General features: G+C 37.0%; 1 protein-coding gene across 1 annotated transcript in view; it reads right to left on the bottom strand.

Moving 5' to 3' along the window:
* Nucleotides 1-15,548, bottom strand: part of LOC145279725 (uncharacterized) — a 67,709-nt gene extending 52,161 nt beyond the window's left edge. Inside the window, exon 1 of the mRNA XM_080131018.1 lies at nucleotides 14,776-15,548. Within this exon, the coding sequence (XP_079987144.1) occupies nucleotides 14,776-15,382 (607 nt within the window). The 5' untranslated portion in view covers nucleotides 15,383-15,548. The remainder of the gene's footprint in view (nucleotides 1-14,775) is intronic.
* Nucleotides 15,549-16,271: the final 723 nt, after the last annotated feature.

Below are 16,271 nucleotides of genomic sequence, written 5' to 3'. Positions count from 1 at the left end.
GTTACAATCAAGCAAACTACAACACCTATCCCATCACCGCAATGTTGCATCCCTATGCCGGTTTTTAAAAAATACCTTAATGGAATGTTCTGACGAACTGGAAGAACTTGTACCTCCCCTCGACATAAATACCCCCGACTAACATGACAAGCAGCAAAATCCCACCCCTACACTGTAGAGATGCCAAAATGCAAGTCCTTAGAACTGCTAGATTTTAGAATTTCCTTCCCGGATCCCTGCTTCCCTGACTGGACCGACTTGTAAAAGTTCAAATGTAATGCTAACAGACATCTCGCTACCCAACTCTCTACATAATATCCCTGTAAATTTTTTCCCAAATAGTAGCCACTTATATCCAAGTGGCACTACACCTTATTTGGGGGATTAAAAAGCAGTAAAAAAAAAAAAAAATAGCTCCAGGTGAAAGCTGGCCAGTGAGGGTTCCTATTTACAATACTTCCCCACAGGGCAGAGTTAGACACCAGGGTCGTTTTTTCACGTGGAGAAAAGGAACAAAAATAACCATTGTCTTAGTCTTGAAGGATTTCTCCTCCACTGACAGAACAAGAAATTGAAGTGCAGCATCTGAAGTGGCCCAAACTAGCGAGGGTTTAGGACATGCATTAGACAGAGAGAAATGATTGGAAAATGATATGGTGGGGGAAGTTAATGAGGCTTAGATCTGATGACCCATGAGGAAGCATAAATCTGAACAGTATGGGAGGGGGAGGCAAACAGAAGACTTTGATGGTATGGTCACGTTAAAAGGATGAACAGTTCACACTTGAGAGAACAAGATCTGATTGGTCATTTTGAAAATTTATTTCTGAAAACTGTCCAACACATGCCTGAATATGCTGATAATCAGTTGTGCTAAACTTAAATTTTTTTTTTTTTTTTTTTTTTTTCAATTTTCACCCCAAACAAGGCACAGTGCAACTTTGAAGCAGGAGGCTACTATCAGGGCGGGGTCATTATGAAGGGAGACGAGTAGAAAGATGTTTGTTGACATTACACTTGAACTTCTGCATATCGTTGCAGTTGGGAAAGCAGAATCCCGGAAGGGAGTTCCAAAGACCCGCAGTTCTGGGGAAGAAACTATTGGAGTAAAAGGCTTTCTTGCACCTAGGGATCTCTACTGTAAAGGGATGAGACTTAGTAGCTTGTCGGGTTTGTCGGGGGTAGTTACGTCGGGGAGGTACAAGTGTTAGCAGTTCGTCAGAGCATTCACCATTGAAGTATTTGTAGAACAGGCAGAGGGATGCAACATCTCGTCGATGGGACAAAGGTTGAAGCCTAGATGACAGTTCAGGACCTATCAGGTTGGCGACTCTTTTGAACCCTGTCCAGGAGCGAGAGACAAGCAGCAGATGCACCAGCCCAGATGTGACAACAGTACTCCATACATGGGCGAATGGTTGCCTTATAGAGGTATAGGATACTGTCAGGCGTAAGTAGTTTTCTAGCACGGTAGAGGGAGCCAACCTTCCTTGCAGCAGCCTTGGCAATGCTCTCAATGTATCTATTCCAGTTCATATTCCCTGTAAACGTTAGGCCGAGGAGTTTAAAAGAAGTACTTTCAGGCAATGTGTTCTTGGCCATTGCTATTGGTGGTAGAGAAGGTTTCTTGTAGTTATTGAAGGAAACAAGCTTAGTCTTAGCAGCATTGAATGTGACCATCCATTTTTGTCCCCATTCCACTACGGATTGGAGGTCATCCTCTAGTGTTTCTGCCATTTTCTTGGATATGTGTTCATTTGTTTTCCCCTCATATCTGTTATAGAGAGTGGTGTCATCGGCAAATATACCCATCTCCGAAACAATTTTATCAGGGAGGTCGTTTATGAATATCAGGAATAATAGAGGTCCAAGGATAGACCCCTGAGGTACTCCCGCATTTATGTCGTATTGTTTGGATGTACGACCGTCGAGAACAACTTGGATTTTTCTATTACTTAAGAAGGATTTAGTTACATTATGAATTCTTCCAGTGATTCCATATGATCTAATTTTCCTTAGAAGACCATTGTGCCATACCCTGTCAAAAGCCTTAGATATATCGAGGGCCACCGCTCTACCCTCCCCTGTTTTATCCAATGAACGGTATATACGTTCAGAAACTACAGTTAAGATATCTGCTGTTGAACGGGCTTGCCTGAATCCATATTGTTTGTCAGTCAGGAGTTTAGCAGCTGTTAGGAGCTGGACTAGGGCTTGATTAACTAAGGACTCAAATATTTTGGGGAAAACCGGGAGGAGGCTAATGGGGCGATAATTTAGTGGGTCAGTTCTTTCACCAGAATTCTTGAAGACTGGTACCACAGAGGCGGTTTTCCAGCAGTCGGGAAAACAAGATTCGTTAAGGCATTTATTGTAAAGTTTGGACAGAACTGGAGCAACCTCGGCAGAGCATTTTTTTAATAGCACAGCCGGGATGAGATCTGGTCCACACACTTTTGAGGTGTCTAGGTTTTTTATAATGGCATGTACCTGAGAAGAGGTGATTTTCAAATCGTCTAGTGAGGCGTCTGTTCGCAGAGGAAAATCAGGGAGTGAGTGGTGTACCGAGTTCAGTGTGGAGTTTGAGGCAAACCGACTGGCAAGCAGATTAGCCTTGTCAGTTGCCGTGCAAGCAACCTCATGATCGTTTGATAGTGGGGGAATAGTTGACTGTCCATTATTTACTACGCTGTTGTAGATTTTCCAAAAATCCCGGGTTCCTAATTTCTGTGCTTCGATGTGTTTTCTGGTGGTTTCAGAGTAATCTATCACTCTCTTACAATTATTTCTAGCTTCTATAAACTTCTGTTTATTTGAGCTGGACTTATGTCGGTTGAATCTGCGGAATGCATGCTGCCTTTGACAAATGGCAGCTGCACATAAATGATTGGAATTGGAATTATTACCAAAAGCAAAGAAAGATTACATTTCAGGTTGAGAGGTGAAGAATTGCACAACACAAAATAAAAAAAGAACAATTAAATATGTTAAATGTTTACGTTTCAGGAATGTCGGCTGATATCAACATAAGACAATCAATAAAAACAACTGAGAAGAGAGACGAAAGCCGACTGACAGTCTTCCAACGGGATGGACATTTCTAAATCATTACTGCTACACACAAACCAACCCCTACAACTCAATATCTTTGTCGATTGTCCAAAAATTTAAAGTTTAATTTTAAATAAAACTTCTGTTGATAAATTCGTCTGGTTTGATTTTGAAAATAATGACAAAAGAATTGTCAGTGTGTATATATGATTTTAGCAAGCATTTGAAAAGCGAGTACTAGTGCACTTATTGATCCATGCTGAAATAATGACATTTAGAAAGCCATTCTTAACATGGGGAAGGGAAGGTGTTTTATATCCATTGTGTACTTTAACCTTGCAATAATGATAAAAACAGATATCATAAAACTTTAAACTTGAAAATACTATTTTTTAAAAATGTTAATCAATAAGTGCACTAGCACTGAAAAATGCAAGCTAGAAAATTACATATACATTCAATAACGCAACATTATTTTTACGTTATGCAACAGTATCATACACACAAAGTTTAACTGATTTTTATTAAGTAGTGATCTTGTTTTATCGTAGCATGATAACGAACACGATCATCAGGTCACACTATACCAATCAGATATCAGCAAGAAATGTTCAACAAGGTAAAAAGGTAAGTCTGGGTCAGCTACATCAGGGTTTTTCTTACTAAAAAGAAGTAGTGACCTGCTTAGGTCACAACCAAAGCAAGATTTCAGATTTTGCCAGATGCCAAAGATACCACCACCTGCTAACCCACTTACAGGTTGGCTATCCAGACATGCGTAAAGTCATTTCAAGTAGGAGCTAGTAGTATGATATGAATTAGAGTTCTATACTGCTATTTTTAAAGCCAGCCTGAGAAATTGTCTTCATAGATCGGCTGTCACATTTTTGGCATTATCGGCTGATTTTTGTCAACACATTTCATCCTAAATGTTTTTTTGAGAGAAAAATATTTTGCCAACAACATACATTAATTACCTGATAGAAACATCAAAGCCATTCAAGTCATTCTCCAGATCATTCAAGTTGTTTTTGAAGGATTCCAGTTATTTTTTAAGCATTCAAGTCATTCTTAAGGTCATTCAATTCATCCTTAAGTTCATTAAAGTCATTCTAAGTCATTTACATTTTATTTATTTAAGTCATTTCAGTCCATTTTTCGATCATTTTAGTTATCTTTAAGAATTTCATGTCAATCCTACATTCACACATTACACAAGAGCACGCGACTAATGGCTATCGGCCTTGTTTTAAACAACTTTAATAGTTTATTTTGGAAGTATATTCCATAAAAATAAACAACCCACTTTAAAAAGAAAAATTACGAGTTTTTTTATATTTTATTCGCAGTTTCGTGTTGGGGTGTCAAAAATTCCCCCCAAATTCTAATACACCTATAGGTCCACCTCCACAATTTTCTTTAAATGGTTTTCGACTATGCTGAATAAGAAAATCATATTTAAATTTTGCTGAGACGAGTAGTTTGAGATATAAAAACTTATATTTGTATTACTGCACTGTACACAGATTCAAAAAAGTTGTCCAAAAACAAATATATAACAAATAAATGTTATCAAAGGCAAGATAAGTTACTTTTCTACCAAACTGGATATGTATTTAGTGTTTTTATTCAATGTAACATGTTTATTCAACTCGAAAAACAATGTTTACCGATGTATTGGAAAATTTAAAATGGCGCCCGACTCTTTTACACGGTAAGTTTGGGAAAAGGAGTTAAAATAAAAATATGCAAAATACTGTTAAAAACCCACTGAATGTCAGCCTATGTCACGGTAACATATTGAGCGAGTTTTTAACCATCTTTCGTCTAGTTTTTTTTATTTATAACTCCTTTTCCCAAACTTACCGTGTAAAAGAGAGTCGGGCGCCATTTAAAATTTTCCAATACATCGGTAAACATTGCATGTTTTTCGAGCTGAATAAACATGTTAAATTAAATAAAAAACACTAAAAACATCCAGTTAGGTAGAAAAATAACTTATCTTACCTTTGATAACATTTGTTATATATTTGTTTTTTGACTACTTTTTGAATCTATGTGCACAGTAATACAAACGCAAAACTTGCATCATGCACTGTAATTCACTGGCGGCCATGTTTGTATGCGCACGCGATAAACAAATGTTAAGAACGGCTTTCGAAATAAACACCCCTCCCAACCTCCCCATGTTAAGAACGGCTTTCAGAATAAACACCCTCCAACCTCATGTTAAAAATTGTGGAGGTGGACCTAATGTAAAAAAATTTACCAAAAATACCAACTTTATTCAAGTTCAGTCTTTATTTACGAAGGATTTACTTCCGTTTTGTCCAGACCGTCCTGCTTGAATGCCTTGAAAAAGTCACTTCCGATTAATTTTTTACAAGTTAAAAATATATTCTGTTATTCTGAAAAACAGCCAAATTCAATTGTATATTTTTAAAACTTGTAAATAGTAATCAGAAGTGACTTTTCCAGGGCATCCAACGTCACGCAGAAGGGACAAAACGGAAGTAAATCTTTCGTAAAGAATCACAGACTGAACTTGAACAAAGCAAAAAAATACTAAATTTTCTGGCAATTCAAAAGTTCAACTTAATGTTCTTATTTTACTAAAGTAGTTGGAAAAAAAAATTTTTTTTTCTTTCAATAACTCGAATGTTTTGTTTAAAGAAAAATGAAAACATGGAATTTTACATTTTTTTTTTAATGTTAAAGTATGAAGTAGTTGACCGAAAAAGAATCTTTCGTGTTTATGGAGATAGAGTCGACAAATCGATTTTTTTAATGTCTTTTTAAGCAAAATCAATCTAGTATGTACTTAACTGTCATGTCGAAATTAATTATATGCCAAAATTACGAAGATTCATTGAGTAAAGTTATTTATAGTCAAAAAGTAATTTTTACGGAAAATTGGGTAAAATTGCATTTTCTTAAATGTCACAAAGCAAACGATGAAGAGTTCACACGATGAAGAGTTCTCATGTCGTTAACAGGTAGAATTGGTGTTGGAGAAGATATTGTCCAACATAAGTTCATCCAAGCCCTACCTCATTCGATCAAACTCGTGGTAGCAGCACAAATTGATCTCGATCAGGAAAGACTTGGAAAAAGTCCGATGATCTGCTGTTATATTTTAATAGACAGGAAGCCGCGCAAATACAACAGATATCATGGAACCAAAACCATCGTAACCAAAGTGATGACGGATCTCAAAGAAAAAGTAATCCGTCACAAAAATCATAATTGTCCAAATGGAGTTCGTCCTTTTAACAAGGATCAGAGACCCAAAATCTGCCGTTCACATCTATATTTTGCCGAACGTGCAAAATATTGCAAACCATGGTGTAAATGGCCAGACAAACGGAATGTGCAAATGCAACCCAGTTCTCGTCCTGCCTCCCCTGCTTTTGGTAAAACATCGGAAAACTTACCCGGCGAAGCGTGATAGCTTCCACATCTTCGCCGCTTCTTGAAGTAACCGCACGGTTAGGAGCTATAAAATTGAATTTCGTTGTGGATACAGGAGCTGCAATATCTGTAATCCCAAGAAAATATATAAGCGGTATAGTTATATACTCAACAAACATCTCAATTGTGTCAGCTAACGGTCAGAACATTGAATGTTCCGGTCAAGCAGTATTAAACCTGGCACTTCATAACTTGAGGCGTGATTTCACTTGGACCTTTCTCATTACAGAAACTACCAGACTTCTCCTAGGTTATGGTTTTCTGAATCATTTTGGATTGATGACTGATTGCACAAATAACAAATTGATTGATCAAACAACCAAAAGATATTCAAACACAGCCATCACCAATACTTATGAACATTGCTTTATGCTCGGATAACGTTGCTGACACAACTGTTCACACAATTTCGCAAAAATATCCCAACTTAATTTCTTCACATCGCGATTCCAATGCAACAAAACCTAAAGTGTTTCATAGAATTGAAACTGGCAGTAACCCTCCATCTTTCTCTAAAACGATGGAGTTATCAGCCCAGAAATACAACACAGCAAAAGAGGAATTCAGGAAACTCCAGAATGCCGGAATTATATCCCCCTCTAAATCAGAGTAGAGTTTGACCTTGCACATGGTGAATAAATCTGATGGGACTTATAGACCTGTAAGTGACTACAGGTTACTAAACACTATAACAAAACCAGATCGATACCAAGTGCCAAACAAATTCCTTGTCATCAAAACTGCACGGTAAGAAAGTTTTTTTCAAAAATTGATTTATCTTCTGCTTACCACCAAGTACCAGTCCATCCGGATGATGTATGCAAAACAGCCATCACAACACCCTTCGGTTTGTATGAGTACAATTACATGCCTTTCGGTTTGCGGAACGCTTCTAGTACTTTCCAAAGGATGATGGACAATATTTTCCGCGACATCGATTGTATTTTTATATACATCGATGATATTCTTATTTTCTCAAATAGTGAAGAAGAGCATTCCAAACACCTCGATACTGATTTACAGAAACTCAGTGAGTACGACCTTAAAATTTCCCTTTCTAAATGTATTTTCAATGTTTTTCAACTTGAATTTTTGGGATTTCACATATCTGTTGATGGTCTTAAGCCAAGTGACAAGAAAATCCGTGAATTAAATGAATTTCCTCAACCGAACAATTCAAAATCACTGCGTTGATTCCTTGGCATGGCAAATTTTTACAGAAAATTAGTTCCAAATTTCAGTGAAATCAGTTTACCACTCACCGAGTGTATTCGGTTGAATCAAAAATCTAAGAAAATAGATTTTACAAAGGAGGAAGTTGAATCCTTTGAAAGGATAAAAACAAGTTTATCAAGTGTAACCGCTCTACCTTATCCCGATTCAAAAGCTACTAATTATCAGCTTGTTACGGACAGTTCCAGTTACGCTGTTGGAGCAGCACTTCATCAAATGATTGACAATCAACCAATTCCTATTGGATTCTTTTCAAAAAAGTTATCACAAACTCAACAAAAATATTCTACCTTTGACAGAGAATTGCTAGCTGCTTATTTAGCAGTCTTGTATTTTAAACATCAGGTGGAAGGCAGAAACTTGTTATTAATAGATCATAAACCGCTCTGCAGCGCCTTTAAAAGCCAAACACCTTTAAAATCTGATAAGAAACAAAGGTGATGCTGTTGTCCGAGTGAATATGTGACTGATATTTTACACATAAAAGGTTCACAGAACATTGTAGCTGATTGCTTATCGCGACCAGCGTGTTCAATCACAATTGATATTTGTGACTTACAGGAGATGGCCAATCACCAAACCACTGATGAAGAAACGAAAACTCTATGTGATCAACTGAAGCCGTATCAGATTAATGAACATAATACAATCCTATGTGACGTGTCATTACCTTTTCCACGACTTTTTGTCACACAAAAGCTCCGGAAATACCTAGATTGCTAATCGATGCGTACGAGGATGCAAATGTTGATATAACAGATGCTCACATAAAAGCCCTAGCTGAGGAGATGCAGAAATTTGACACAGACGGATTATCCAGTGGACACCTCCATTCTTTACCTACTGTGTACATTCCTAAGGATCTTCAAATTTGTGACAGCGTCTGGTTGAGAACAGACAGGATTCGAAAATCTATGGAAGCTCCATATACAGGTCCATTCCAAGTAGTACATCGTCATGGCAAATATTTTACTACACAGTAACGTTTCCATAGATAGATTGAAGCCTGCATATTCTTCAACAACGTCAAAAGATTTTGTTCCACCCCTTCCAGTATCTGACACTTTTGTATCTTCCTCTGATACAGAGGTTGAAAAGAAACAAACGAAATCAAAGTCCGGAAGAACCATCAGGTGGAAGAAGGACGAACACATTTTTATTATTAAAAATAAAAATGAAATAAAAATTTTCTAATCCTTCAGCACATGCTTCATCTTTTCGCGAATAAGTAAATTTTGTTTTACGTTTTTTTTTATATATAAAAAAAAAAATTTTTTCCAACCTACATTTACATGTAAATATCCTACCAAACTTTTCTTCAAAGAAAACCAAAGCTATTTTATCGTGAACGATGAACCTTTAAACTCAGTTTACTGAGCGGAAAGTTATATGGTGAGCTACGATGTTCACTCTTTCGCTGCCGGAAGTTCAAGTGCCCCGAAACGTTTTCTGCGCATGCAGCTAGAGGCGCCTTTTTACTAAATTACTTTAAAAATTCAATGTTTTGATTTTCTGACCAATCAGAGAATTTTCCAAGCTGTCGGAAATTCGGTGTCTGTGGGAGCCGATAAGAATCTTTAAAAGAGCTGTATTTTCAAAAAAAAAAAAACAGTTAACAAAAATTCAGAGATAGTGTTGGAAGGCATATATCACTACTGTCTGCAACTCAACTCTAACACGACAACACTTTGAACATAACAGTCAGCTAATCAGACAATGTAGGCAAACACACAGACACAGAAACAGTAACTAACTTTTGCATTCCCCCTTTTATTATCGTATGCTCACTTGAAATTAAGTTTTTTTTTTTTCTGTTTTGTTTTTTTACACAGTGATCACCACTTATCAAGGCCTGGAAGCCATTCAGGGATAAGGGTTATTGCAAGTACATTAAGTTAGTGAGGAGATTTGCTGAAGTGTTTACTTAAGGGGGTGGTTCATTAGGAATTTGTTAACATTGGACTTGAAGACATCCAAGTTATAGTCCGGAGGGAAGCAGGCAGACGGAACAGAGTTCCACAGGCGTGCAGTTCTAAGAAAGAAGCTTTGTTAATGGAATCCGCGTTTTGATTTAGGCACAGATATAGAGTGGGGGAAATTTTTCACAGTGGATTCAGCCAGACGGGTGTTTTTCGTGAAAGATTGGCGAGGGGGGACCAGAGATTGGAGTTCAGACGAGCATCTGCCATGGAAATAACAATAAAACAAGGACAGGCTCGCAACATCTCTTCTGTGGGAGAGAGGTTGCAGGGTAGAGAAAAGGGCATCCCCCACTAAGCCACAAAGTCTATTTTGTACTCTGTCAAGGCAGGATAGGCTGTTTTTAGCAGCTCCTGCCCAGATATGGCAACAGTATTCCATCCTTGGACGCACTTGGCTTTTATATAGATAGAGAATTGCATCAGTAGTGAGATATCTTCTGGAGCGGTAGAAGGATCCCACCATCTTTCCAGCGACCTTGGCAACAGACTTGATGTACGTGTTCCATTTCAGATCAGGAGTAAAGGTCAAACCCAGAAGCTTGTCAAAACACGGAGCCTCACCTAGACGAGAGCCATCCATCACAATTGATGCCAGCTGGGGATCAGAGCGTTGATGATGTAAGGATAGGAGTTTGGTTTTGGATGCATTAAAGGTAACCAGCCACATCTTCCCCCACTGAACCACGCGCTAGAGATCAGAGGAGAGAGAATCAGAGAGAACTTTGTCATTTACAGCCTTTGATGTGTTGCCGTAGATGGTTGTGTCATCAGCATAGATGTCAACGAATGATTTAAGTATGTGTTTAGGGAGGTCATTGATGTAGATCAGGAAGAGAGTTGGGCCCAGGATTGACCCCTGGGGGACTCCAGCATTTATATTGCAGGCCTCCGATTTTTGTCCATCGACCACTACTCTTATGAGCCTATCGGAGAGAAATGATTTAATGATTGAGAAAACATTTCCCGTTATACCGTAGCTGGAAATCTTGTGAAGTAGACCCTTATGCCATACCTTGTCAAAGGCCTTTGATATGTCAAGAGCAATTACCCTAGAAAGGAAGCCTTTGTCAAGAGATTCACTTATCCTGTGGGATATAACCGTCAGCACATCTGCGGTAGATCTTGCAGAGCGGAACCCATATTGTGTGTCACTAAGAAGGTTATTTCTGCTGAGGTGGTTGACTATTTCTCTATTTAATATGGATTCCAGCAACTTACTCATAACACACAGGAGACTTATAGGTCTGTATTGAGAGGGAGATGACTTATAACCTGAATTCTTAAATATAGGGCAAACTGAAGAGGTCTTCCAGGGAGTCCGAAAGCACTTGTCCTTAAGGTAGCGCTTAAATAGTTTCGTAAGTATGGGAGCAAGTTCTGGTTGAAGCTTTTTTAACACTATAATTGGGATGCCATCAGGGCCAGTTGCTTTACTGGAATCTAGGTTCTTTATTAGCTTGGCGACCTCCTGCACGGATATTTGTATGTTACCTAGCTTGTTCTGTGTTATAGGAGGAAATATGGGGAGTTGATGGCCTTCGTCGCATAGGGTAGAATTAGCTGCAAAGTTCTTTGCTAATAGTTTGGCCTTGTCTGACGCTGACGAGATGACCTCTGGTCCATTGATAATGGTTGGTATAGAACGCACACTTCTGTTCAGGATTTTATTTGTTATTTGCCAAAACTGGTGGGATCCAAGCCGCTGATCAGCTACCTTGGATTTAACAGACTGGGCATATAGCTCTCTTGCATTTTTGATTACTCTTTTACAGTGGTTGCTGGCAGACCTGAAAGCAGCTTTAGTTTCAGTGCATCTATTACGTTGGTAGCTATGTAGGTAGTTTATGAAAATAATTATTTTAAAACTTCTCACATTTTTCAATGAACCTTCCAGAGTGATTAATTAACTCTACTCACAAACTTTCAGTGAAAATTATTTTATATAGTTGAGTGAAGAAGTTTTCTTTACGATTTACAGACCCGTGAACTAATCACGGCTCTTGAATTATCAACTCAAACTTCCTCGAAATCTCAAACTAATTTCCCCCTTTTGTTCACTCATAAATGAACTATTATTTTCAATGAAAATATTTCCTAAAATGTAATAAATCTTTTTCTTTTTATAAATTGAGAGTTAACCTTGTTTGTTATGTTGATATATTTTCTACGAAAGAACCTCGTAAATTCGACTCTGTCTCGCTCTCTTTACTTCTTTTCCCCACAATAATAACATTAATTAATAATACATAAACAATAAAAAAAAAGGTAAATTTATACAAACACCGTGACAGCGAATTAACCCTAACCCCTAACCCTGTCACGGTGTTTGTATAATAATACCAAAAAAAAAATACGAATAGGCCAAAAATTTTACCTGGTTTCCACCTTTACATTTTCCTTTAAAATTACGACTTTATAGTTTTTCGCGTATGCTGAAAACAAATATCGCTTTCAAATTTTCCGCAAATAAGTTTTCCGGAAGCAATAACATTTCTTCTGGTGGTTATCTTGGTACGCGCGAACACGCGCAGTTTCTCGGTGTTGCGTTTAAACGAAAGCGCGCTCGTTCGCGCGTACCAAGATGGCCACCAGCAATAATATAAGAAATTACATTGCTTAATATCCGAAAAACTACTTATTTGCGGAAAATTTGAATGCGATAATAATTTGCAGCATACTCGAAAACCGATAAATGTCCATGTCGGAAGACCCTGGCCAACACCGCTTAAAAAAAAAAAAAAGAAAAAAAAAATTGTCCGCGTCCATCAAGCTTAAACTTCGAATCGGAAACTCGAAAACAAAATGAAAAGAACTTTATTTTTATTATTACCAGAAAAGATTATTTCCCCTGTTATGTAAAGCTACATAAGTCGTCTTTTTAAAGCAAAATGTTAAGGTCGAAACCAGTTACAAATTTACAAAATAAATTTTAAAACAATTTTAGTTTAATAGCGTTTAAATTTCAACCACAAACTATTCGTTATCGATAAAATTCAAGGTACGCATGCAGAATACGGACCGTGCTGAAATAACATTATTTAGAAACCCATTCTTAACGTGGGGAGGTGAGAGAACGGGTTTGTTTTACTGTACACAGATTCGAAAAAGTTGTCAAAACAAATATATAACAAATAAATGTTATCAAAGGAAAGATAAGTTACTTTTCTACCCAACTGGATATGTTTTTAGTGTTTATATTTAATGGAACATGTTTATTCAGCTCGAAAAACAGTTTTTACCGATGTATTGGAAAATTTAAAATGGCAGCCAACTCTATTTGAGGTGATAAGTTTGGAAAATGAGTTATAAATAAAAAACCAGACAAAATACGGTTAGAAACTCGCTCAATATATGTTACCATAACATGGGCTGACATATATTCGGCGGGTTTTTAACAGTATTTTGACTGTTTTATTTCATTTATAACTCCTTTTCCCAAACTTACCGTCTCCGAGAGAGAGTCGGCAACCATTTTGAATTTTCCAATACATCGGTAAACACTATGTTTTTTGAGCTGAATAAACAAGTTACATTATAAACACTAAAAACATTCAGTTGGGTAGAAAAGTAACTTATCTTGCCTTTGATAACATTTATTTGTTAATATATTTGTTTTGTGACAACTTTCTTGAATCTACGTGTACAGTAAAACAAACCAGAGAGAACTTTGTTAACTATACTTTCACCTAACAATTTAATAAGATGTAAAAATCGAATTTAAGATACTTCTGCATTTATGAACCCGCGATTTCCACGAAGTTACTCGGGTATACTCGTCGGATGACGGGAACAATCGGAAACGGTCGACAAGTAGTTTTCTGACTACTAAGACGTATTTTTTTTTTTCTTTATTCTAATGAATTTCGGTGGTTGTCGCCATTCTTAACATGGGGGGGGGGGTGTAACATTGTGTTTTTTTTTGTTTTGTTTTGTTTTTTTTATTAATAAAGCTCGCCCAGCCGCTTCCGGTTATTCCCGTAATCTGCTGGGCAGGGCAGTGGGCACACTAGAGTAATTTCGTAGAAATCACGGGTTCATAAATGCAGAAGTACTTAATTTAACTTAAAAAAAAAAAAAAAAAAAAAAAAAAAAAAAAAAGGTTCGTATACTGCTTTTACGAATTCTTACAAAGTCGACCACACAAAATTAAATCAGGATTCCTGGAAACGGAAGACTGTGTTTGTGCATGTATTTTTTTTTTATTAATTGTAAAAAATAAACAACGCTAAAAGTTTTGGGGGCGAACCTGAAGATGAATATCCCCCCCCCCCGCTATAATTTTAACCGGTATTCTGCAAATTAAAAATAAATACACGCTCGATTAAAAAGAAAAAAAATTGTACAAGATATACACGAAGAAAGTGAAAGAAAACCTCAGAGCAGCCATTAAATTAAAACCAGTTTACGCAGGGTCCACGTTCCCCGTGAAGTAGCGTATTTTTTTTTTTTTTTTACGATTATAACCCAGCGTAGTATAAACACACACACAACCTCCTCATGTTAAGAACGGTTTTCGGAATTAACACCCCCTAACCTAGAAAACTATACAACATTAAAACATACTATAAAAATTAGGGGGAGGGGATAATTCTTGTTCAGGTCCGGCATTTTTTTTTTTAAATTGCAATTCCACTGATTTTTTGTAATTTAAAAAGTAACACTAGAAAACAATTACAATAAATAAAAAACAACAATTTACAGAAAAAAATAATAATAATGCAATAAGGTAAATTATAGCAGTTAAATGTAAATAAATTGGTTATCTTGAACTTTTCAGCTTTAAGATGACTGACATGGAAGCAACATTATCTTAAATTATTTTTAGTTTTATCATAATTTTGTTTAAATTATTTCAATTATAACCGAATTATTTACGGTATTGTTTAGTAATTTAATTATTTGCCCAGATTGTTGTAAAACTAGAAATAATTTAGTTCAGATAATTTTGGTTTAATAGCAGCCATCTTAAAGCTGAAAAGTTCAAGATGGACGCTAAAATTTTTTTTTTTTTTTTTTTTTCTTAAACAGAAACACTTACCCAGGTGTTTAATACACGGACGATTGTTAGGAAGTTGATCAGGTTCTGCGCCTAGGGTCGATTCGTCTTGGGGTGCGTCCACAACGACATGGACCTTAGTGTCGGGATTTTGATTGTGTTTTTTTTCACAGGATCCACACAAATATTGACAACATTGTTCGCACCAACGACTCCCTGACATTAACTTGCATAACGAACATAATGGGGAAGTGGTTGTTCGTCCGGCGGTAGATGCGCCAACATCTCGGGTCTTTTTCAGACAGTCCGCCGAATCCTTACGACCATCTTTCCTCAACGTGTGACCACCTTCATGTTTTTTCTCTCTAGCTTTCTCGGCATTAATATTTTCAACAATCGATGCAATCGTGTGTGGTTTTGTGAAGCTATAAGCCCATGAATGAATGTTCGGGTTGTTGTCGGTCGGTTTGGCTTGCGCTCGACACAACGGGCATAAAAAATGTCCATTTTTGCGAATGAAATCCTGTTTGGTGTTTATGTAATCCTGCAAGCATTCCAGGCAGAACGTGTGTATACACGGCAGCGCTTTTGGATGTCTGAAAATCTCCAAACACAAAGAACACTTGAGCTCTTCTCTTATCGAATCCATTGTTTGCGAATGTTGTATTTTTATGTTTTCCCACCAACTTTCAATTTCGAGCCCATGCGAGAGGGCAGCCTCGTTTTAAACGACACAGGCGACCTTTGACCTCACTCAGACAGCTGACACGGCGGGTGAATCGATTACAAAAACTATGGTAGCACAGTCTACCAAAACTATGGCAGCGCAGAACGATACAAAATATAAAGCCCCCCACCACCACTCTCTCTCTCTCTCTCTCTCTCTCTCTCTCTCTCTCTCTCTCTCTCTCTCTCTCTCTCTCTTTGTGCATACGAAAACTTTATTCAGACCAAAATCGGGGTAAGTCCAAAGTTCAACCTATTCTAAAAATATAAAATAAATACAGGAAAAATCTTTATAATGTATGTATCCATCCATCACATAACGTAAATGTCATATTCCAAAAAAAATTACGTACACTGATCGAGTAGTTTATTTTTGTTTCGTTTATAAAATCGTAAAAAAAATGATATCATTTTTTTTTTTTACGATTGTTTGCGATTTTAATAGTAAATCGTAGCCATTACAAGGCTGATTTTGATCTCAGTAGTTCAAATTTAGTTGCCTCCCTTTATTTATGGCAGATCAAGACACAAGGTTATATTGCTTACTCATAAAATTTGATTTTCTTGGCTTAAAAAAATACTTGATGAATTTACGTGATTTTTAGAATATGAAATTTTTGTTCCGCAACCGGTACGTATACAATAAAGAATTGTATTTATTTATTTATATATTTATTACTAGCGGGGGGGGGCGTTGGCCGGGTGTTTGTAGGTGTGTGTATGGGGGGGGGATAAGTAATAACCCTGAAACGATGTTAAAAAAATCGGAAAATCCAAAACCAAAAAAAAAAAAAAAAAAACAGCGAAAAAAA

Source organism: Euprymna scolopes, chromosome 1, assembly GCF_053919585.1.
Source record: "Euprymna scolopes isolate OS-2025 chromosome 1, ASM5391958v1, whole genome shotgun sequence".
NCBI lineage: Eukaryota > Metazoa > Mollusca > Cephalopoda > Sepiida > Sepiolidae > Euprymna > Euprymna scolopes.
This window is presented reverse-complemented; position numbering and strand designations above follow the sequence as displayed.